This window comes from Hyperolius riggenbachi, chromosome 8, assembly GCF_040937935.1.
Source record: "Hyperolius riggenbachi isolate aHypRig1 chromosome 8, aHypRig1.pri, whole genome shotgun sequence".
NCBI lineage: Eukaryota > Metazoa > Chordata > Amphibia > Anura > Hyperoliidae > Hyperolius > Hyperolius riggenbachi.
This window is the reverse complement of record NC_090653.1, coordinates 285,377,999-285,403,172: the sequence shown is the minus strand read 5'-3', so window position 1 is coordinate 285,403,172 and position 25,174 is coordinate 285,377,999. Positions and strand designations below refer to the sequence as shown.

The following is a 25,174-nucleotide window of genomic DNA, read 5'->3' as shown; positions in this document are numbered from 1 at the left end:
ACTCCGCCAGCCCATAAACCGTCACCACAAAGGGTTGATTGCAAAAAAAAATATTTAAAGGAAACCAAATGTTCTTCTTTCCAAACCACAAGCAAATACATTGGGAGAAGAAGCAGAAGGATGAATATTCTGAGCAGAGTTCCCAATTCCTGCATTCTGCACACGTCAGAGGCTTTCCGTACAGAACTCCAATTACAATGTGTCATTATGTACCATGTGACTGTGGAGCTCCTCCCATGGGATGAGAAGCAGAACGTAAATATTCTGAGCAGAGATCCTCCTGTACAGAACACCAATCACAACGTGCCATTGTGTACTATGTGACACAGTGCAGCTCCGCCCACTCCTCTGCACTGCAATCAAACTCCCAACAGAAGTCGCAATTATTTCGTCTTAAAGGATTCCCGAAATGACATGTGACATGATGAGATAGACATGTGTATGCACAACGCCTAGCACACAAATAACTAGGCTGTGTTCCTTTTTTCTTTCCCTGCCCGAAAGAGTTAAATATCAGGTATGTACAGTGGCTGACTCAGTCCTGACTCAGACAGGAAGTGACTACAGTGTGACCCTCACTGATAAGAAATTCCAACTATTAAACACTTTCCTAGCAGAAAATGGCTTTTGAGAGCAAGAAAGAGATAAAAAGGGGAATTTCTTATCAGTGAGGGTCACACTGCAGTCACTTCCTGTCTGAGTCAGGACTGAGTCAGCCACTTACAAACTTGATATTTAACTCTTTCGGGCAGAGAAAGAAAAAAAAAGGAACACAATTTGTTTACAAGCAAGGCTGAGGTGACTCAGTTATTGGATGTGTAAATAAAAAAAAAGACAGTGTAGTTCCTAGTATAAAGTACACACAGAGAACGCTGTGCACCTTCCTTCAGTATGTTTATTATTTCCGTTTCACAGCCAACAGCCAGCATGGATGACATTTGGAAAAAAGGAATTGCCAAACCTGGATCGATGAGGGTGCCGGGGTGAGCAGGGAAGAGGTGACCGGGGGATGTGTGGACGGCACTACAGCCGTTTCACGCCGTCTGGCGCTTGTTCACGTGCGTGTGTCCGATAATGGGGCAGAGCTGAACGGCTTCCTACATACTGTCATCAAGCCGCGCCCCCAGCGCTGCCCCATTGGTGTGAGTTGCGTGATGGTGGGGGTCGGAGGTGAGGGGGCGGAGACTCTCCGCTCTGCGGAGAGATTTGGCCATGCGTCATGTGTGATCGTGCTGGGCTGCGCTATGCAGCCAATAGAAAAGTGACCTATGTAAACAAACCATATATGTGCATTACATTTAGTGCATTATTAAACAGGAATTGTTGTAAACATCACTCATCTCTGTGCTTCACATAACATTTAAAGTGCATGAAACTAAAAGTGCATTAGTGCATTGTTGGAGGCATACATTAACGCCAGCATGATGGCTTGACCATCCGGAATCCTACAGTTTTGTATGTTTAAAACTCACCCTTTATTAATACAGGCTAAAAAGGGGTGATAAATACCCCATCCGACCTACCCCAAAGGGGAGTCCCACTAAAACAGATCAGGGGGTGAAGCGCACTAGAAAGAGACCTAAAGGGGCGCATTCACCTTTGGGAATACACCCATACTCCTATTTGGTTTAATTCCATCCTCTGGGAGTAAGAGTATACGGAGGACTGCCCACCCCATACCTGGATGCCCCGAGGGCATCCCACCTGTATGCTCAAGAACAGGTGCTGGTCATTTCTACAATGAAAATGCTTGGGGGTACCAGAACTCCGGACCTCCAGGCCAGGTAGACACCAGGTCAGGTGCCTGTTGCTAACAGGTGTATGTTTGAGCACGGGGAAAAGGGGGAGAAAAAGAGAAAGGAGAGGGATCTATGGGGAGGGGAGCACCACGTGGGGACAGACCTGGATCATTCCAGGCAGGCTGGGATAGTGGGGCCCAGAGGAAAGCCAAGGCGTCATAGAGCCCATCACCCAGAAAATGCCCAGAGACCGGGCCGAATGTCAGGCCCAACCCCTCTAGACCGAGGTACAAACCCCCAAACCCCTCTCCCAGGGGGGAGAGGAGGAAGGGGAAGAGGGTCGGGTCCCGGACGCTGGGTCATAGAACCGGCTCAATCTTCTATTTTTTGGCCGCAAACTACAATTGTTCTCGGTCAAAACGGTGGGGAGCCTGGTCTCTTATTGAGAACCTGGCAGTGCAGTCTGCACCTCCCCAGCCCGACACTACATCGTGGTTGGGCAATTGGTCTGTCTTGGGTGCGCCTCACATGCCGGCAAGAAAGACTCCAAAAAAGGGGGAGTGCTCAGGGTAATCCCAGAGGGGCAGAGATGAATTGGTTGGTCCCAAATACCAGGAGGTGGGAGGCCAGACATGGGAAGAAGTGCACTGTAAGTGAGAAAAGCACCATGAATGAGGGGGTAGGAACCAGCCAGGGGGAAGAAGGGAAAAGGGAAGGAAAGAAACAAGAGTCCTTAGGGGTCCAAGAAGCATGATAGCTCCAACCTATCATTCAAGCCCAAAGGGCCCATGGCCTCTGCACGTAAGATGACTCGCGATTCTCGTCTGGTCAGTTCCCGATCGCGGTCGCCCCCTCTACCCGAAGGGGAAACGTGCAGAAGGCCTGCGAATCTCAGACACCTGGCCCTACCCCCATGAGCCTCCCTCACATGTTCAATCAACCTCGGGCTGCCCTTCCCCGATTTGATCGACTTAAAATGTTCCCCTATTCTTTCTTTTAGGGGGCGGGTAGTTTTGCCCACATAGTAAAAGAGGCAGGGGCAGAAGATCACATACGAAACAAATTTGGTCTGGCATGTGATGAAGGCTCTCACTTCCCACTGTAGGCCACCTAACCGGTAATTCGTGCCCTCCCACATGTTCCTGCAAAAGCCACAGTTACCACACCTATAATTCCCCTTGGGGCGTCTACTGGAAAGCCAGTTCTGAATAGGGGGTGAGCGATATTCACTCCGAGTCAAAGTGTCCCCCAAGGTCGGTGCTCTCCTGTATGCTACTCTGGGGAGATCCGGAAAAATCTTACAAAGGGTAGGGTCTCTCACTATTATTCCCCAGTTCTTCTTGATAATTTGTGTCAATTTTTTGGACATTGGGGTGTAATCGAAAGTGAACGTGAAGGTTCCTCTCTCTTGGTTTTTGGGGTCCCTAGTGAGGAGGGAGTTCCTATCCGCTTTTCTTGCTCTATCATGAGCTACCTCAAGGGAGCGCCTGTCATACCCTCTTGCCTCCAGTCGCCCAGTCAGTTCCTGTGCCTGCTGTTCAAAAGTATCTAAACTTGAATTGTTGCGTCTTATTCGCAAGTACTGGCCATAAGGCAGGGAGGCTGTGACATGCTTAGGATGGAAACTATTCCTGTGTAGCAGGGAGTTAACAGCTGTGGTCTTCCTGAAGCCCTCACATACCAATTTCGTGCCATGTGGCTTTATCTTAAGGTCTAGGAAACTGGTGGAAACATCATTTATTTCTGACGTGAAACGCATATTCACGCGATTATCGTTAAGATAATCCATGAAGGCCTCGAAAGCTTCTGTACCTCCCTGCCACACGACCAGCACATCGTCCACATATCGGGCCCATTTCTTGATGTTATACCTATAAGGGTTGTTGGGGCCCCACACGCAATCCTCCTCCCACGCCCCCAGGAAGAGGCCAGCATAGGTACATGCCACAGAGGTCCCCATGGCCGTCCCGGATGTCTGGTGGTACCACCTTCCATCAAACATAAAGGCATTGTGTGTTAGGATAAACCTCAAACAATCACAGATGAAGTCTTTGTACCCTTCATCTTTATTCGTCCTGTCCAGGAACCTCCGAACCGCTCCCAGTCCCTCCTCGTGGGGTATCCTGCTATACAGACTCTCCACGTCAATGGTGGCCAGTCTGTAACCAGGTTCCCATAAGATATTTTCGACCATATTGATCGTATCAAGTGTGTCGGCCAAATAGGCCGGAACCCCCACGAGTAAGGGACGCAGCAGGTGATCAAGGAACCTGGACAGGCGCTCCGTCAGAGAGCCACACCCTGAGACAATCGGTCTTCCCGGGGGGCTCTCCGCGGACTTATGCAGTTTGGGAAGGTGATACCACACAGGGTACCGGGGGGACACGGGGAGTAGATCAACCGCCAGCCTCTGCGACATGTACCCATTTTCAACTCCCCGCCTTAGCAAAGTGCGGAGAGTTGACTGGTACCTGCATGTTGGATTACTCCCCAACCTCTGGTAAAATTCAGTATTATTCAGTTGCCTGTAGGCCTCCTTTGTATAGAACTCGCTCGACATGATCACCACATTCCCCCCTGTTTATCCTAACACACAATGCCTTTATGTTTGATGGAAGGTGGTACCACCAGACATCCGGGACGGCCATGGGGACCTCTGTGGCATGTACCTATGCTGGCCTCTTCCTGGGGGCGTGGGAGGAGGATTGCGTGTGGGGCCCCAACAACCCTTATAGGTATAACATCAAGAAATGGGCCCGATATGTGGACGATGTGCTGGTCGTGTGGCAGGGAGGTACAGAAGCTTTCGAGGCCTTCATGGATTATCTTAACGATAATCGCGTGAATATGCGTTTCACGTCAGAAATAAATGATGTTTCCACCAGTTTCCTAGACCTTAAGATAAAGCCACATGGCACGAAATTGGTATGTGAGGGCTTCAGGAAGACCACAGCTGTTAACTCCCTGCTACACAGGAATAGTTTCCATCCTAAGCATGTCACAGCCTCCCTGCCTTATGGCCAGTACTTGCGAATAAGACGCAACAATTCAAGTTTAGATACTTTTGAACAGCAGGCACAGGAACTGACTGGGCGACTGGAGGCAAGAGGGTATGACAGGCGCTCCCTTGAGGTAGCTCATGATAGAGCAAGAAAAGCGGATAGGAACTCCCTCCTCACTAGGGACCCCAAAAAACCAAGAGAGAGGAACCTTCACGTTCACTTTCGATTACACCCCAATGTCCAAAAAATTGACACAAATTATCAAGAAGAACTGGGGAATAATAGTGAGAGACCCTACCCTTTGTAAGATTTTTCCGGATCCCCCCAGAGTAGCATACAGGAGAGCACCGACCTTGGGGGACACTTTGACTCGGAGTGAATATCGCTCACCCCCTATTCAGAACTGGCTTTCCAGTAGACGCCCCAAGGGGAATTATAGGTGTGGTAACTGTGGCTTTTGCAGGAACATGTGGGAGGGCACGAATTACCGGTTAGGTGGCCTACAGTGGGAAGTGAGAGCCTTCATCACATGCCAGACCAAATTTGTTTCGTATGTGATCTTCTGCCCCTGCCTCTTTTACTATGTGGGCAAAACTACCCACCCCCTAAAAGAAAGAATAGGGGAACATTTTAAGTCGATCAAATCGGGGAAGGGCAGCCCGAGGTTGATTGAACATGTGAGGGAGGCTCATGGGGGTAGGGCCAGGTGTCTGAGATTCGCAGGCCTTCTGCACGTTTCCCCTTCGGGTAGAGGGGGCGACCGCGATCGGGAACTGACCAGACGAGAATCGCGAGTCATCTTACGTGCAGAGGCCATGGGCCCTTTGGGCTTGAATGATAGGTTGGAGCTATCATGCTTCTTGGACCCCTAAGGACTCTTGTTTCTTTCCTTCCCTTTTCCCTTCTTCCCCCTGGCTGGTTCCTACCCCCTCATTCATGGTGCTTTTCTCACTTACAGTGCACTTCTTCCCATGTCTGGCCTCCCACCTCCTGGTATTTGGGACCAACCAATTCATCTCTGCCCCTCTGGGATTACCCTGAGCACTCCCCCTTTTTTGGAGTCTTTCTTGCCGGCATGTGAGGCGCACCCAAGACGGACCAATTGCCCAACCACGATGTAGTGTCGGGCTGGGGAGGTGCAGACTGCACTGCCAGGTTCTCAATAAGAGACCAGGCTCCCCACCGTTTTGACCGAGAACAATTGTAGTTTGCGGCCAAAAAATAGAAGATTGAGCCGGTTCTATGACCCAGCGTCCGGGACCCGACCCTCTTCCCCTTCCTCCTCTCCCCCCTGGGAGAGGGGTTTGGGGGTTTGTACCTCGGTCTAGAGGGGTTGGGCCTGACATTCGGCCCGGTCTCTGGGCATTTTCTGGGTGATGGGCTCTATGACGCCTTGGCTTTCCTCTGGGCCCCACTATCCCAGCCTGCCTGGAATGATCCAGGTCTGTCCCCACGTGGTGCTCCCCTCCCCATAGATCCCTCTCCTTTCTCTTTTTCTCCCCCTTTTCCCCGTGCTCAAACATACACCTGTTAGCAACAGGCACCTGACCTGGTGTCTACCTGGCCTGGAGGTCCGGAGTTCTGGTACCCCCAAGCATTTTCATTGTAGAAATGACCAGCACCTGTTCTTGAGCATACAGGTGGGATGCCCTCGGGGCATCCAGGTATGGGGTGGGCAGTCCTCCGTATACTCTTACTCCCAGAGGATGGAATTAAACCAAATAGGAGTATGGGTGTATTCCCAAAGGTGAATGCGCCCCTTTAGGTCTCTTTCTAGTGCGCTTCACCCCCTGATCTGTTTTAGTGGGACTCCCCTTTGGGGTAGGTCGGATGGGGTATTTATCACCCCTTTTTAGCTTGTATTAATAAAGGGTGAGTTTTAAACATACAAAACTGTAGGATTCCGGATGGTCAAGCCATCATGCTGGCGTTAATGTATGCCTCCAACAATGCACTAATGCACTTTTAGTTTCATGCACTTTAAATGTTATGTGAAGCACAGAGATGAGTGATGTTTACAACAATTCCTGTTTAATAATGCACTAAATGTAATGCACATATATGGTTTGTTTACATAGGTCACTTTTCTATTGGCTGCATAGCGCAGCCCAGCACGATCACGCATGACGCATGGCCAAATCTCTCCGCAGAGCGGAGAGTCTCCGCCCCCTCACCTCCGACCCCCACCATCACGCAACTCACACCAATGGGGCAGCGCTGGGGGCGCGGCTTGATGACAGTATGTAGGAAGCCGTTCAGCTCTGCCCCATTATCGGACACACGCACGTGAACAAGCGCCAGACGGCGTGAAACGGCTGTAGTGCCGTCCACACATCCCCCGTTCACCTCTTCCCTGCTCACCCCGGCACCCTCATCGATCCAGGTTTGGCAATTCCTTTTTTCCAAATGTCATCCATGCTGGCTGTTGGCTGTGAAACGGAAATAATAAACATACTGAAGGAAGGTGCACAGCGTTCTCTGTGTGTACTTTGCATTTGAATTTGTGCTCTGCACTACCCCAAAGCTTGCTGCACTTCCCAATGTTTGGACTGTGAGCTAACTGTTGGGTGCTGCTGAATGGGTGATGCTTAATGCAGGTATATTGGAGCTAGCTGTACCCCCCACGTAACCAGCTGTGTGCCAAGTGTCGTTTCTTCACTGGAGTGTAGTTCCTAGTATACACCTCAGTGGGAGTGTCTGAAGACTCTGGGAGGAGGGCAGCTAATGAATACACAATGAGCAAGAGAAGGGAGGGGGGAAAACAAGAGTCAGGGAGGATATGATGTCAGCATTAGCTTGGCAAGATGGCCACTGCCAAGAGTAGGATTTTCTGCTTTTCCTTTATAAAATTCACAGGAATCAGTACGTGGATAGCACAATACATCTGTTATGCAAGTAGAAGTAGTATTTATCTACTTATATTTGTGATTTTTTATTTCGAGTTTAGCATGGGTGTCGCTTGTTCTTTAAACAATACCAGTTGCCTGGCTGTCCTGCTGATCTTTCATGCATCAGTAGTTTCTGAACCACACACCTGAAACAAGAATTAAGCTAATCCAATCACACTTCAGTCACAGCACCTTATCTGCATGCTTGTTCTGGATCTATGGCTAAAAGTATTAGAGGCAGAGGATCAGCAGGGCTGCCAGGCAATCTGTATTGTTTAAAATAACATAAATATGTCAACCTCCTTATGTCTCTCACCCTGGGTTTCTCTTAAAGAGGAACTGTAACGACAAAACGGCCCCTGGGGGGTACTCACCTCGGGTGGGGGAAGCCTCAGGATCCTAATGAGGCTTCCCACGCCGTCCTGCGTCCCTCGGGGGTCTCGCTGTAGCCCTCCGTACAGCTGTGACGCAATATTTACCTTCCTGGCTCCTGCGCAGGCGCTCTGATGCCTCTCGGCGCCGAAGTAGGCGGAAATACCCGATCACCGTCGGGTCTGCTCTACTGCGCAGGCGCAAGTTTCCGGCGCCTGCGCAGTAGAGCGGACCCGACGGAGATCGGGTATTTCCGTCTATTTCCGTGCCGAAAGTCGCCACAGCGCCCCCGCTGGAGCCAGCAAAGGTAAATATTGAACTGACAGTCGGCACAGTCGCCGGCTATTCGGAGGGCTGCGGCGAGACCCCCGTGGGACAGAGGACGGCGTGGGAAGCCTCATTAGGATCCGGAGGCTTCCCCCACCCGAGGTGAGTACCCCCCAGGGGAGATTTTTAATGTTACAGAGTCTCTTTAAAGGGGTCCTCCGGTGTCTTTTAAAAAGCAAAAACTGACACTTACCTGGTGCTTCTATCGGCCCCCTGCAGCTTTAATGTCCCGCACCATCCTCCTACGATTATTCGTCTAACTAGACAAATAGAACTGTGGCTGCGCGGCCGTGCGTGCTGCGCAGCCGCAGTTCTATTCGTCTAGTTAAACTAATAATTACACCGGTGCCTGCGGCGGTGAACGAGAGATCGGAGGAGGACGGCGTGGGACATGACAGCTGCAGGGGGCCAATGGAAGCCCCAGGTAAGTGTCAGTTTTTGCTTTTTAAAAGACACAAGAGAACTCCTTTAAGTTCTCTAAAGTATGTTATTTCCTGTTAGGAGGTCTTAGAACTAGTCACACCTTTTTACAGTACTGTGAAATACAACAACAACAAAACATTTGTAAAGCGCTTTTCTCTCGTAGGACCCAAACACACAAGTGTGTCTCAGATCAGTACAATCGGTTTTGATTTAAAAATGTCCAGGGTTGGAGCTGTATTAAGTTTGGCAAGGCATTCTACAGGGTAGGGGCAGCATGACAAAAACCTTTGGCTCCAAGGGTTTTTAGTTGAACTCTGGGTTAAGTTATTGGATCCTTTTGATCTGAGGTTATGGGAGGTGTGATGCAGTTACAACAAATCCTTCAGGTATCCAGGGCCTAGGTCGCGTAGGCATCTGAATTTTGCCAATTTTAAAATACAAAGTCCTACCTCATTACGTAGATACATAATATTCACCATAATGTAGAAAATCTGGAAAATGCAGTGTGTGGCATGTACTGCTCTTCCTGCTTTGGGTGTCACATGGTCACACTTGACACGCCCAACAGCTGAATCCACAGAGGAGAGGAAGCAGGCCACCCTGCTACTGGAAGCACATTCAGTCTATGAAAGGGGGCTTTTATGAAAGCTACGAGAGTTTGCCTCGTCTTATTTGGTGGTTTCTGCAGTAAATTCCCCCTCTCGTAATACAGAAAAGCTCCTTTATTCTCATGGGAAACGCAGCATTCTCCTCTCCGAATAACCCCGCAACGTCTCGCCCACAGTGAGATATCGGCAGCCTGCTTCCCGTAACTCCGCAGCCAGAAACCGCCAACAAACACCAATCAGAGCAGAGATGAAAGATTCCGCCATTAATAGACGGATTATTATACAGGCAGATAAAAAAGATCACTGAGTACTTCACAAAACACTAAAGAAGAGAAGTCAATTACGGGGCTGTCAGCGGATCCGGCGGGTAATTAGAGAGAAATTAGCGCAGACAACAAAGTCTCTTTCATCTCAAACCGAAACCACTTAACTTCATAATGACTTCATGATGTGAGTGAAATAAAGAGATATGGGAGGGGGACACACACGCCGCTGACACGCGTGCAACTATGTACACACTATTATACATTTATATAGCTCTGACATATACCACAGCGCTGTACAGAGATCACTGATCCATTCCCAACAGTCTCTGCACCAGAGGAGCTTACACTCTAATGTCCTCACCACAGTCACACACTATTATTATTATACATTTATATAGCTCTGGCATATTCCACAGCGCTGTACAGAGATCACTGATCCATTCCCAACAGTCTCTGCACCAGAGGAGCTTACACTCTAATGTCCTCACCACAGTCACACACTATTATTATTATACATTTATATAGCTCTGACATATTCCACAGCGCTGTACAGAGATCACTGATCCATTCCCATCAGCCTCTGCACCAGAGGAGCTTACACTCTAATGTCCTCACCACAGTCACACACTATTATTATCATACATTTATATAGCTCTGACATATTACACAGCGCTGTACAGAGATCACTGATCCATTCCCATCAGTCTCTGCACCAGAGGAGCTTACACTCTAATGTCCTCACCACAGTCACACACTATTATTATTATACATTTATATAGCTCTGACATATTCCACAGCGCTGTACAGAGATCACTGATCCATTCCCATCAGTCTCTGCACCAGAGGAGCTTACACTCTAATGTCCTCATCACAGTCACACACTATTATTGTTATACATTTATATAGCTCTGACATATTCCCCAGCACTGTACAGATCACTGATCCATTCCCATCAGTCTCTGCACCAGAGGAGCTTACACTCTAATGTCCTCACCACAGTCACACACTATTATTATTATTATACATTTATATAGCTCTGACATATTCCACAGCGCTGTACAGAGATCACTGATCCATTCCCATCAGTCTCTGCACCAGAGGAGCTTACACTCTAATGCCCTCACCACAGTCACACACTATTATTATTATACATTTATATAGCTCTGACATATTCCACAGCGCTGTACATTCCCATCAGTCTCTGCACCAGAGGAGCTTACACTCTAATGTCCACACCACAGTCACACACTATTATTATTATTATACATTTATTGAGCTCTGACATATTCCACAGCGCTGTACAGAGATCACTGATCCATTCCCATCAGTCTCTGCACCACAGGAGCTTACACTCTAATGTCCTCACCACAGTCACACACTATTATTATTATTATACATTTATATAGCTCTGACATATACCACAGCGCTGTACAGAGGTCACTGATCCATTCCCATCAGTCTCTGCACCAGAGGAGCTTACACTCTAATGTCCTCACCACAGTCACACACTATTATTATACATTTATATAGCTCTGACATATTCCACAGCGCTGTACAGAGATCACTGATCCATTCCCATCAGCCTCTGCACCAGAGGAGCTTACACTCTAATGTCCTCACTGCAGTCACACACTATTATTATTATACATTTATATAGCTCTGACATATACCACAGCGCTGTACAGAGATCACTGATCCATTCCCATCAGTCTCTGCACCAGAGGAGCTTACACTCTAATGTCCTCACCACAGTCACACACTATTATTATTATACATTTATATAGCTCTGACATATGCCACAGCGCTGTACAGATCACTGATCCATTCCCATCAGTCTCTGCACCAGAGGAGCTTACACTCTAATGTCCTCACCACAGTCACACACTATTATTATACATTTATATAGCTCTGACATATTCCACAGCGCTGTACAGAGATCACTGATCCATTCCCATCAGTCTCTGCACCAGAGGAGCTGACACTCTACTGTCTCCACCACAGTCACACACTATTATTATACATTTATATAGCTCTGACATATTCCACAGCTCTGTACAGAGATCACTGATCCATTCCCATCAGTCTCTGCACCAGAGGAGCTTACACTCTAATGTCCTCACCACAGTCACACACTATTATTATTATACATTTATATAGCTCAGTCTTCATACTGAACGCTGGTAATGTCAATCAGGGGGTCATACTATGAAGGTGACGATTGTGCCACAAGTGGGGGCCTTGCGCAGGTCACAGAAGCAGACGTCAGCGCAGTGACAGATAAGCACTTTGTTAGTCACCGGGGGTCACCAGCACACGTGTCATGTACAGAAGCGTGTGGATGGGCCCGCAGCGTACGGTGATGGACAGAGATGTCACTGTTGGGTCAGAATGTCACTCTTCATCATATCTATGAATCTGGCCGGACACGGCAGAGCGATCTACGGGTAGGATAGAGTGACTGGGGGCCATGATCACCCAGCGAGGGCCACCGCTGACTCGCATACTGTCACATCCACGCCTCGTTCAGAGCTGCCTGAAGCCCGTCGTCAGAACCCCCCCCCCCACACACACACACACACACACCCACCCCACACACACACTTCATTCACAGGAGTTAGTCATCCCTGTAGGGTACTGGTCTGGGGGGGATTCAGCTACTCAGGAACTGGGAACCAGAGGAAAGGGACCAAATAACAGTGAGTTGCCACAGTAACAGCACAGTGCACTATAAACACCCCACAAAGGGCTATAAATATGGCTCAAATCGCTTTAAATATGGCACACATGGCAGCACAGCAGACATGGTTACAACTACGACAATTATAAATAACCTGAATGGGTGAGAGGGATATGGAGGCTGCCATATTTATTTCCTTTTAAACAATACCAGTTGCTTGGCAGTCCTGCTGATCTTTTTGGCTGCCGTAGTGTCTGAATCATACACCTAAAACAAGTATACAGCTAATCCAGTCACCCTTCAGTTAGAGCACCTGATCTGCTGCATGCTTGTTCAGGGGCTATGGTTAAAAGTATTAGAGGCAAATGATCAGCAGGATAGCCAAGTCATTTGCATTGTTTAAAAGGAAATTAACATGGCTGCTTCCTTACCCCTCTCACTTCAGGAGTCCTTTTAAGCAATACCAGTTGCCTGGCAGCCCTGCTGATCCTCTGCCTCTAATATTATCGGCCATAGACCATGAACAAGCATGCGGCAGATCAGGTGCTCTGACTGAAGTGTGACTGGGTAGCTGCATGATTGTTTGAGGTGTGTGATTCAGACACTACTGCAGCCAGAGAGATCAGCAGGACAGCCAGGCAACTGGTATTGTTTAAACGGAAATACAGTGGGTTGCAAAAGTATTCGGCCCCCTTGAAGTTTTCCACATTTTGTCATATTAATGCCACAAACATGAATCAATTTTATTGGAATTCCACGTGAAAGACCAATACAAAGTGGTGTACACATGAGAAGTGGAACGAAAATCATACATGATTCCAAACATTTTTTTTACAAATAAATAACTACAAAGTTGTGTGTGCATAATTATTCGCCCCCCTTTGGTCTGAGTGCAGTCAGTTGCCTATAGACATTGCCTGATGAGTGCTAATGACTAAATAGAGTGCACCTGTGTGTAATCTAATGTCAGTACAAATACAGCTGCTCTGTGAGGGCCTCAGAGGTTGTCTAAGAGAATATTGGGAGCAACAACACTGTGAAGTCCAAAGAACACACAAGACAGGTCAGGGATAAAGTTATTGAGACATTTAAAGCAGGCTTAGGCTACAAAAAGATTTCCAAAGCCTTGAACATCCCACGGAGCTCTGTTCAAGCAATCATTCAGAAATGGAAGGAGTATGGCACAACTGTAACCCTACCAAGACAAGGCCGTCCACCTAAACTCACAGGCCGAACAAGGAGAGCGCTGATCAGAAATGCAGTCAAGAGGCCCATGGTGACTCTGGACGAGTTGCAGAGATCTACAGCTCAGGTGGGAGACTCTGTCCATAGGACAACTATTAGTCGTGCACTGTACAAAGTTGGCCTTTATGGAAGAGTGGCAAGAAGAAAGCCATTGTTAACAGAAAGCATAAGAAGTCCCGTTTGCAGCTTGCCACAAGCCATGTGGGGGACACAGCAACCATGTGGAAGAAGGTGCTCTGGTCAGATGAGACCAAAATGGAACTTTTTGGCCAAAAAGCAAAACGCTATGTATGGCGGAAAACTAACACTGCACATTACTCTGAACACACCATCCCCACTGTCAAATATGGTGGTGGCAGCATCATGCTTTGGGGGTGCTTCTCTTCAGCAGGGACAGGGAAGCTGGTCAGAGTTGATGGGAAGATGGATGGAGCCAAATACAGGGCAATCTTGGAAGAAAACCTCTTGGAGACTGCAAAACACTTGAGACTGGGGTGGAGGTTCACCTTCCAGCAGGACAACGACCCTAAACATAAAGCCAGGGCAACAATGGAATGGTTTAAAACAAAACATATTCATGTGTTAGAATGGACCAGTCAAAGTCCAGATATAAATCCAATCAAGAATCTGTGGCAAGATCTGAAAACTGCTGTTCACAAACGCTGTCCATCTAATCTGACTGAGGTGGAGTTGTTTTGCAAAAAAGAATGGGCAAGGATTTCAGTCTCTAGATGTGCAAAGCTGGTAGTGGCTGGATGGTGTAATGGTTAAGGGCTCTGCCTCTGACACAGGAGACCAGGGTTCGAATCTCGGCTCTGTCTGTTCAGTAAGCCAGCACCTATTCAGTAGGAGACCTTAGGCAAGTCTCCCTAACACTGCTACTACCTATAGAGCGCGTCCTAGTGGCTGCAGCTCTGGCGCTTTGAGTCTGCCAGGAGAAAAGCGTGATATAAATGTTATTTATCTTGTCTTGTAGAGACGTACCCTAAAAGACTGGCAGCTGTAATTGCAGCAAAAGGTGGTTCTACAAAGTATTGACTCAGGGGGCCGAATAATTACGCACACCCCACTTTGCAGTTATTTATTTGTAAAAAATGTTTGGAATCGTATGATTTTCGTTCCTCTTCTCACATGTACACCACTTTGTATTGGTCTTTCACGTGGAATTCCAATAAAATTGATGCATGTTTGTGGCAGTAATGTGACAAAATGTGGAAAACTTCAAGGGGGCCGAATACTTTTGCAAGCCACTGTAAATGAAACAGCATCCATATACAGTACTTATGAGGATAAGTCTCATCATGTTTGGCCTACATTCAGTCAGATGTTTACTAGTTTTATTTAATTTCTGAACAGACTGGGGGAGGTTTTTGAACTTCCTCTGGTTTATTTTTGTGTCTGTGACCCTGATGTGATTTTCCAAAATCTCCTTCTTGCATGTGGGGGAAGGAGGGGGGGGGGGGGGCATTTTCATCTGAAATACATATCAGGATAAAGGCACTGCTTCCTCAGTAGAATGGTGAAGTGGGAGGATCTATAAGTTATTAGCGCCATCTTTCTGTTTGTCGCTAGCGGGAGGAAGTGTTAAAGAACTGTTAAACCGAGACCGACGGCAATAAAATCCTGATAGAGGATTTAAACTGTCCCCCTCTCTGCAATTCTACTTTAAAGCGGACCTGAACTCAGAACTTCCTCTCTGCTTTAAAAGATAAGCAGCAGCATAATAACCTTTAAAGAAAAACATTTATTTGTTACAGCGGATACACATCTTGCAATAAATCTGCAGCGTGTTTACTTCCTGTTTTCATGAAGCAGACCTAGAGTTAACATCCTGTGTTTACAAGTTAACTGCTCTGTCGAGGCAACCAACTGACAGAGCTGAGAGATCAAATCACAGTTGTGATTAGTCACAGATGAGGGAGAATTAGACAGGCTAAACTCTCTAAATACATACAGGGTGCATTTCTCTGTTTTCTTCTGTCCTGTGCAAGAGTCCAGGTCTCTTGATTTGAGGATGATTCCTGTAAGTGACTGTTACGCTGTCGGGAGAAGCGTAGAAGGGGGGGGGGGGGGTCTATATGGCGTCGCTGGGAGACGGCTGCTTGCGGCCTGGAAAACATTTTTATTATATTTACTTTTACACTCAGATTTCAGTCCTGGAAGTTCCGTCTAGACTGGGGACTGGCATTCTGTGAATGTGAGTCAGTGATATCGGCCGCCCCCGCAATACTGCGATACCGAGAGGTGTCTGCCACATGTAATCCCTGCTGTCAGCCGAAATATACATATTTACATACAGCACATACTATAAATATACACACAACAGTTATCAATGAACATACACACTCTAGTAACATACATGCACAAAACATACAATGCAACAACACACACACACACACACACACACATAATACATACGCACGCGCACGCACGCACGCGCACACACACACACACACACACACTGTCTGCCGTAGCTCCCAAATGTCCCTCTTTCAGGACTCCTGTACAGATCTACTATTATTATTATGTATTTATATAGCACCGACATATTCTGCAGCGCTGTACAGAGTATATTGTCTTGTCACCTAACTGTCCATCAGAGGAGCTCACAATCTAATCCCTACCAAAGTTAAAGGTTTATGTTATGTATCGTGTAGTGTCTGTATAATAGTCTAGGGCCAATTTAGTGGGAAGCCAATTAACTTATCTGTATGTTTTTGTGATGTTGGAGGAAACCCACACAGACACGGGGAGAACATCCAAACTCCTTGCAGATAGTGCCTTGGCTGGGATTCGAACCGGGGACCCAGCTCTGCAAGGTGAGAGCGCTAACCACTACGCTACTGTGCTTCCCCATCTATGTAAATATATGTATCACACTACTGAAAAATGTGTTTAACTGACTCTAAGCTTTATTCCCGTAGATTAAGTTGATATATTTCTTGAAGAGACACTGAAGTCTCCTAAAAATCAGCTTTTTATTTCAAAAACCTCTGTAACATTATTGCCCTAACTAAAACGCTGCATCCCCGCAGCTGAAATCTAACTAAATCCCCCCCTTTTTTGTCTGATTCAATTAATTTCGATTCAATACAACATGGCCGATCGGGAAAACAATGGCAAATTGAATCTAATCGAATCCCGATATTGGATTGAATCAAATCGTTCAATGAATCGAATTGAATCGGACAAAAAATTGTATGATGATTGTAGATGGTGTTTTATTTTGAAAGTGTTAAAATCATGAAAAACCAATGGTGATAGAATGAACCAATGTGGGTTGAATAATAAAACTACCTCTTTTGATTCAGATTTCTTTGTGATATGCATGGCAAAGGGCTTTGGCTGGGTGTGGCAGGGGTGTGTCTTAAAGTGTCCCTTTTTGTTATATCAAAAAGTTGGGAGATATACTCTACTAACATACGTGCGCAAAACATACATGCACACACTGCATATACATGCACAAAAAAAACTACACATATACATATGTAGCACACATACATACACAGCACACACAATAAATAAATACACAACTTCCATCAAGGAATATTCTTACACACACACACACATATATAGATTTACATATGCAACACGTATTATAAAAACATACAGATTAAACATCAATGCAGACAGTCGCTTACATGCAAATGGAGCGCTGGAAATACATTCACTGATATGGTATTCTACTATTTTGCATGCTAATTCCGATAGTAAAATATCAGCAAATGACACCGATAATCTACTACAGCTAAACCTATCCCTACTCTTAGGGCCTGTTTCCACAACACGCAGATTGGATGCAGAATGGATGCAGAAAAACTGACTCCATGAAAGCCTATGGCCCTGTTTCCACTAAATGTGATTTTATGATGCAGATTTTCCCATAGGCATTCATTGGAGTCATTCATTGGCACTCCAGCTGTGGTGGAACTACTATAGGGAGATAAAAGCAGGGCCGGCCCGCCCATGAGGCGGGGTGAAACTTTTGCCTCAGGCGGCACTTCTGGGGGGGGGAGGCGGCGGCACCCGCCCGTCCGTGGGTGTGGGGGGCCGCCCGAGCTGGAGGGGATAGCGGCCCTAGACTTTTTGCTGCCTGAGGCAAGCTTTCAAGAAATGGCCCCCTCCCCCCCCTTCCCAGTATAGTATAGGTGATGACAGGTCCTCCCCTCCCCCAGTATAATTACCCCTACACCCTATACTACTAGGAATGTATAATTCCTAGTAGTTTAGGTCACCCTGAGCTGCTTGGTTACTCTGTTGTACTGGTCCAAGCCCTATCTGATACAGCCGTATCAATCCCTGCCATGTACTGATGAGGACCAAAAGCCAGAAACAGGCTGTCTACATATGGGTTTGATATGGCTGTGTAATATTTAAAGCTATAGGCTTGCTATACATCAGCGATTCTGGATGTAAGCCTGGCTTACAGGGATGAAAGAGATAATTTGCATATTCAGTAGTGGTGCATTGTGGGTAACCACAAATGTTCACTTCTAGCTGAATTATTGCAAGTTTCCTTCTGTTTTAAGAAGGCAAATTACACCAAGCATTGCTTATTAGTAGGAGGGGTTTTCGGTCTCTTTTATCCCCCTATACATCCCTAGTGGTTTGGGTCACCCCAAGTTGCTTAGTTACTCTCCAGTATAGGTAGTGAGCGATGTCCCTCAGTATAAGTAGCCCCCTAGTTTAGATGGTGTGATGTGTCCCCCAATATGAAAAGCCCCACCCTAGTATAGATGGTAAGAGGTGTTCCCCCAGTAAAGTTAATGAGAGGTGTCCCTCAGTATAAATAGCCCCCCAGTAAAGATAGTGAGGCATCCACCAGTATAGCGATGCAGCACGAGGAGGCAGGCATGGCGCCTATGGCAAGATCCATGACTGTACCTCTCTAGATACGCCACTGACTGCACCCCACATCACAATGCGTCAGTCCCTCTCATCTTCAGGCTCCGCAGTCCGGGCCTCACAGATTGATCTGGACAATCACACCAGTATGTGGTCTCCTTACTTTTCCTTGTAGTCCAGGAAGACTCGGCCAATCGTGCTGCCACCGGACATGATAGACATCTCGATGGTCCTCAGGAAATTGAAGTGGACTTTTATCAGCTCCTGAAGGACAGAGGAAGGTGGAGGGTTAACGAGAAGAGACTTGAGAACAGCGGACGGAATCGGTCAGAAAGCGGCACACAGAGGCGCCAGGAAATCAAGCAGATTGCCCTGCTCTTGTGTAACACATCACAGACATGTAACATGTCACAGCACACACATGCAGCTTGGAACCCAACCAATGGGAGTCAGCAGCCTCTGCCTTCGATTGGTCCGTTTCTGAACTACATAGATTTGCATGAAAATAAAATGCTTCTCATTCTCTCTGATGATAACCTCTGTGTATTAATGAGAGAATATTGCAGAATTACCTCTAAATTGATGAAGATGACAGTAATCTCGGGCGGACTGAGGATCTGCTTCAGCGGTACCAGGTAATTCTAGGGGAGAACAGTAACACTCAGCGTTATAAACTGCATGCAGCGTATGGAGAAATACCTGTGCTTGCAGAGCCCGAAACATAGGTCTGAGAAATGCAGCAAACACTCTCCCTGCCCACACAGCAAGCCGTGCCAACGGTAAATAGAAGACGGATCACGGTAAACACAACTGCCCACTGTGATCTCATTCGCATGCCATGTACCCTACAATTGGTAACTTCAATACCACGCCGTTTACCCCACAACTGGCCCTACAGATCCCACGACATGTACCCCTCAACTGGCCATACAGATCCCATGCTGTATACCCCACAACTAGCCATACAGATCCCACGCTGTGTACCCCTCAACTGGCCATACAGATCCCATGACATGCACCCTACAACTGGCAACTCCAGTCCCATTCTATGTACCCCACAACTGGCCATACAGATCCCATGCCGTATACCCCACAACTGGCCATACCAATCCCACGCCATGTACCCCACAACTGGCCATACCAATCCCACGCCATGTAACCCACAACTGGCCATACAGATCCCACGCTGTGTACCCCTCAACTGGCCATACAGATCCCACGCCATGTAACGCCCAACTGGCCATACAGATCCCATGCCGTATACCCCACAAATGGCCATACCAATCCCACGCCGTGTACCCCACAACTGGCCATACAGATCCCATGCTGTGCACCCCACAACTGGCCATACAGATCCCATGCTGTGCACCCCACAACTGGCCATACAGATCCCATGCTGTGTACCCCACAACTGGCCATACCGATCCCACGCCGTGTACCCCACAACTGGCCATACAGATCCCACGCCGTGTACCCCACAACTGGCCATACAGATCCCATGCTGTGTACCCCACAACTGGCCATACAGATCCCATGCTGTGTACCCCACAACTGGCCATACAGATCCCATGCTGTGTACCCCACAACTGGCCATACAGATCCCATGCTGTGTACCCCACAACTGGCCATACAGATCCCATGTCATGTACCCCACAACTGGCCATACAGATCCCACGCTGTGTACCCCACAACTGGCCATACAGATCCCATGCTGTGTACCCCACAACTGGCCATACAGATCCCACGCTGTGTACCCCACAACTGGCCATACAGATCCCATGCTGTGTACCCCACAACTGGCCATAGAGATCCCATGCAGTGTACCCCACAACTGGCCATACAGATCCCATGCTGTGTACCCCACAACTGGCCATACAGATCCCATGCTGTGTACCCCACAACTGGCCATACAGATCCCATGCTGTGCACCCCACAACTGGCCATACCAATCCCACGCCATGTACCCCACAACTGGCCATACAGATCCCATGCTGTGTACCCCACAACTGGCCATACAGATCCCATGCTGTGTACACCACAACTGGCCATACAGATCCCATGCTGTGTACACCACAACTGGCCATACAGATCCCATGCTGTGTACCCCACAACTGGCCATACAGATCCCACTCCATGTACCCCACAACTGGCCATACAGATCCCATGCTGTGTACCCCACAACTGGCCATACAGATCCCACACCATGTACCCCACAACTGGCCATACAGATCCCATGCTGTGTACCCCACAACTGGCCATACAGATCCCACACTGTGCACCCCACAACTGGCCGTACAGATCCCACGCTGTGTACCCCACAACTGGCCATACAGATCCCATGCTGTGTACCCCACAACTGGCCATACAGATCCCATGCTGTGTACCCCACAACTGGCCATACAGATCCCATGCCGTGTACCCCACAACTGGCCATACAGATCCCACGCTGTGTACCCCACAACTGGCCATACAGATCCCATGCTGTGTACCCCACAACTGGCCATACAGATCCCATGCTGTGCACCCCACAACTGGCCATACCAATCCCACGCCATGTACCCCACAACTGGTCATACAGATCCCATGCTGTGTACCCCACAACTGGCCATACAGATCCCATGCTGTGTACCCCACAACTGGCCATACAGATCCCATGCCGTGTACCCCACAACTGGCCATACAGATCCCATGCTGTGTACCCCACAACTGGCCATACCGATCCCACAACTGGCCATACCGATCCCACAACTGGCCATACAGATCCCATGCTGTGTACCCCACAACTGGCCATACAGATCCCACTCCATGTACCCCACAACTGGCCATACAGATCCCATGCTGTGTACCCCACAACTGGCCATACCGATCCCACGCCATGTACCCCACAACTGGCCATACAGATCCCACGCTGTGCACCCCACAACTGGCCATACAGATCCCATGCCATGTACCCCACAACTGGCCGTACAGATCCCATGCCGTGTACCCCACAACTGGCCATACAGATCCCACTCCATGTACCCCACAACTGGCCATACAGATCCCATGCTGTGTACCCCACAACTGGCCATGCAGATCCCATGCTGTGTACCCCACAACTGGCCATACAGATCCCATGCTGTGTACCCCACAACTGGCCATACAGATCCCATGCCATGTACCCCACAACTGGCCATACAGATCCCACGCCGTGTACCCCACAACTGGCCATACAGATCCCATGCTGTGTACCCCACAACTGGCCATACAGATCCCATGCTGTGCACCCCACAACTGGCCATACCAATCCCACGCCATGTACCCCACAACTGGTCATACAGATCCCATGCTGTGTACCCCACAACTGGCCATACAGATCCCATGCTGTGTACCCCACAACTGGCCATACAGATCCCATGCCGTGTACCCCACAACTGGCCATACAGATCCCATGCTGTGTACCCCACAACTGGCCATACCGATCCCACAACTGGCCATACCGATCCCACAACTGGCCATACCGATCCCACAACTGGCCATACAGATCCCATGCTGTGTACCCCACAACTGGCCATACAGATCCCACTCCATGTACCCCACAACTGGCCATACAGATCCCATGCTGTGTACCCCACAACTGGCCATACCGATCCCACGCCATGTACCCCACAACTGGCCATACAGATCCCACGCTGTGCACCCCACAACTGGCCATACAGATCCCATGCCATGTACCCCACAACTGGCCATACAGATCCCATGCCGTGTACCCCACAACTGGCCATACAGATCCCACTCCATGTACCCCACAACTGGCCATACAGATCCCATGCTGTGTACCCCACAACTGGCCATGCAGATCCCATGCTGTGTACCCCACAACTGGCCATACAGATCCCATGCTGTGTACCCCACAACTGGCCATACAGATCCCATGCCATGTACCCCACAACTGGCCATACAGATCCCACGCCGTGTACCCCACAACTGGCCATACCAATCCCACGCCATGTACCCCACAACTGGCCATACCGATCCCATGCCGTGTACCCCACAACTGGCCATACAGATCCCATGCCAGGTACCCCACAACTGGCCATACAGATCCCACGCCGTGTACCCCACAACTGGCCATACAGATCCCATGCCGTGTACCCCACAACTGGCCGTAAAGATCCCATGCTGTGTACCCCACAACTGGCCATACAGATCCCACACTGTGTACCCCACAACTGGCCGTACAGATCCCACGCTGTGTACCCCACAACTGGCCATACAGATCCCACGCTGTGTACCCCACAACTGGCCACACAGATCCCACGCTGTGTACCCCACAACTGGCCACACAGATCCCACGTTGTGTACCCCACAACTGGCCATACAGATCCCATGCTGTGTACCCCACAACTGGCCATACAGATCCCACGCTGTGTACCCCACAACTGGCCATACAGATCCCACGCTGTGTACCCCACAACTGGCCATACAGATCCCATGCTGTGTACTCCACAACTGGCCATACAGATCCCACGCTGTGTACCCCACAACTGGCCATACAGATCCCACGCTGTGTACCCCACAACTGGCCATACCAATCCCACGCCATGCACCCCACAACTGGCCATACAGATCCCATGCCATGTACCCCACAACTGGCCATACAGATCCCATGCTGTGCACCCCACAACTGGCCATACAGATCCAATGCTGTGTACCCCACAACTGGCCATACAGATCCAATGCTGTGTACCCCACAACTGGCCATACAGATCCAATGCTGTGTACCCCACAACTGGCCATACAGATCCCACGCTGTGTACCCCACAACTGGCCATACAGATCCCATGCCGTGTACCCCACAACTGGCCATACAGATCCCATGCTGTGTACACCACAACTGGCCATACAGATCCCATGCTGTGCACCCCACAACTGGCCATACAGATCCAATGCTGTGTACCCCACAACTGGCCATACAGATCCCACGCTGTGTACCCCACAACTGGCCATACAGATCCCATGCCGTGTACCCCACAACTGGCCATACAGATCCCATGCTGTGTACCCCACAACTGGCCATACAGATCCCATGCTGTGCACCCCACAACTGGCCATGCAGATCCCATGCCGTGTACCCCACAACTGGCCATACAGATCCCACGCCGTATACCCCACAACTGGCCCTACAGATCCCACGACATGTACCCCTCAACTGGCCATACAGATCCCACACCATGTAACGCCCAACTGGCCATACCAATCCCACGCCATGTACCCCACAACTGGCCATACAGATCCCATGCCGTGTACCCCACAACTGGCCATACAGATCCCATGCTGTGTACCCCACAACTGGCCATACAGATCCCATGCTGTGCACCCCACAACTGGCCATACAGATCCCACGCCATGTACCCCACAACTGGCCATACAGATCCCATGCCATGTACCCCACAACTGGCCATACAGATCCCATGCTGTGTACCCCACAACTGGCAATTCCAGTCCCACGCCATCTATCGCTATCTCACCATCCTGAGCCCCCACTCACTGTTTTGACGTCCTCCAGCGTCCGGTAATATTTGTCCTCCGTGTCTCGGATTTCCAGCAAGCAGCAATTTCTCTTATCATCTTCTGTCATCCCCATTTTCTGATGGAAGAAAAACATGAAATAACGATCCAATCCTCAGACAGAAAGACTACTATCTCTGATGAGGAAATTCCGACTGTTATTATTCTGTAATCTGTGCCATGCCCACCACTTGTCTCCTGAGCACACTCCATACATACCACGCAATTCTCACGTCAGATCGACGGATCAATCGATCATTTTACAGCATATCTGATCTCCTTCTGATTGAGGGAGGGATCAATTTTGTGCAGCACTGATCTGAAGATTGGTTCATTTCTGGAACGCAAGCAGATTGGGCATGCCGGAAATTATTGATTGATCCGTCGATTTGACAGGAAAATTGCTTGGTGTGTATAAGTCATTACTTCGACTCTTGTATAGACATCTGAGCCAGCGCATTAACACGTTACCCCAAACGCACAAAACATCACTGGAAGAACTACAAAGCCTTAAAGTGGATTTGAGATGAAATTTTACTCATTACATAATTGTGTACCTTTCATATAGTTTATATTTTCTCTATAAACTAAACAAGCCTCGCCCACAGCTTCTCCAAAACGCCAAGGCCCTCAGACCCATGTAGCAAGGGCTTATGGGAGCTCAGTCTGGGCAGGAGAAGGAGGTTACTAGCCAGAGATTTCAGAGGCAATAGGGAGGGGGGAGTGAATTTTTCACAGGCTGAGGGGTGGAGATGCAGTTGCAGATTACCTGTGACAATGTGACAAACAGAACATGGCCACTCTCATTGTATCACAGGATTAAATCATCATAAACTGTTGAAGCTGTATGCAGCTAGATTTGCTGTGTAAACTATCTAAACTTTAGATAAGATATATAGACAAGTTACTTGTTATAGTTCGTTTTTCCTCTCGGATCAGCTTTAATCTGGAGGGAATTGCCAATAATTCTGGACTTTCTGCACCACCCTAGTCAAGAAGGCTCCCAGTACAGCACCCCCTAGTGGAGGCATCAGGTGACATCCCAGGTTCAGTGACATGCCAAGAACAATTGATTAAGCCTGCTGTCTCACGCACTTACAAAACTTCTTTAATACTAGCGCTGGACCACCACGTGTAACGCCAGCACGCTGAGCCGAACTCCTCAACACAGACAGGAATCCCTATCTGATCGGAGAGAATTAGCACACAGCTCGCAGATGGAACAAGTTTCA

General features: G+C 48.5%; 1 protein-coding gene and 1 long non-coding RNA gene across 6 annotated transcripts in view; one reads left to right on the top strand and one right to left on the bottom strand.

Moving 5' to 3' along the window:
• LOC137527957 (uncharacterized) overlaps window positions 1-18,898 on the top strand; it is a 141,304-nt gene extending 122,406 nt beyond the window's left edge. For both annotated transcript variants that reach the window (XR_011023242.1, XR_011023241.1), the window contains exons 5-6: window positions 16,279-16,366; window positions 18,568-18,898. This is a non-coding gene — a long non-coding RNA (uncharacterized lncRNA). The remainder of the gene's footprint in view (window positions 1-16,278; window positions 16,367-18,567) is intronic.
• Window positions 1-25,174, bottom strand: part of VAV2 (vav guanine nucleotide exchange factor 2) — a 316,337-nt gene that overhangs the window by 73,537 nt on the left and 217,626 nt on the right. For all 4 annotated transcript variants that reach the window (XM_068249069.1, XM_068249071.1, XM_068249070.1 and 1 more), the window contains exons 6-8: window positions 23,923-24,021; window positions 18,965-19,033; window positions 18,556-18,656 (exon numbers count right to left, since the gene is read on the bottom strand). In XM_068249069.1, coding sequence (XP_068105170.1) covers window positions 18,556-18,656; window positions 18,965-19,033; window positions 23,923-24,021 — 269 coding nt within the window. The remainder of the gene's footprint in view (window positions 1-18,555; window positions 18,657-18,964; window positions 19,034-23,922; window positions 24,022-25,174) is intronic.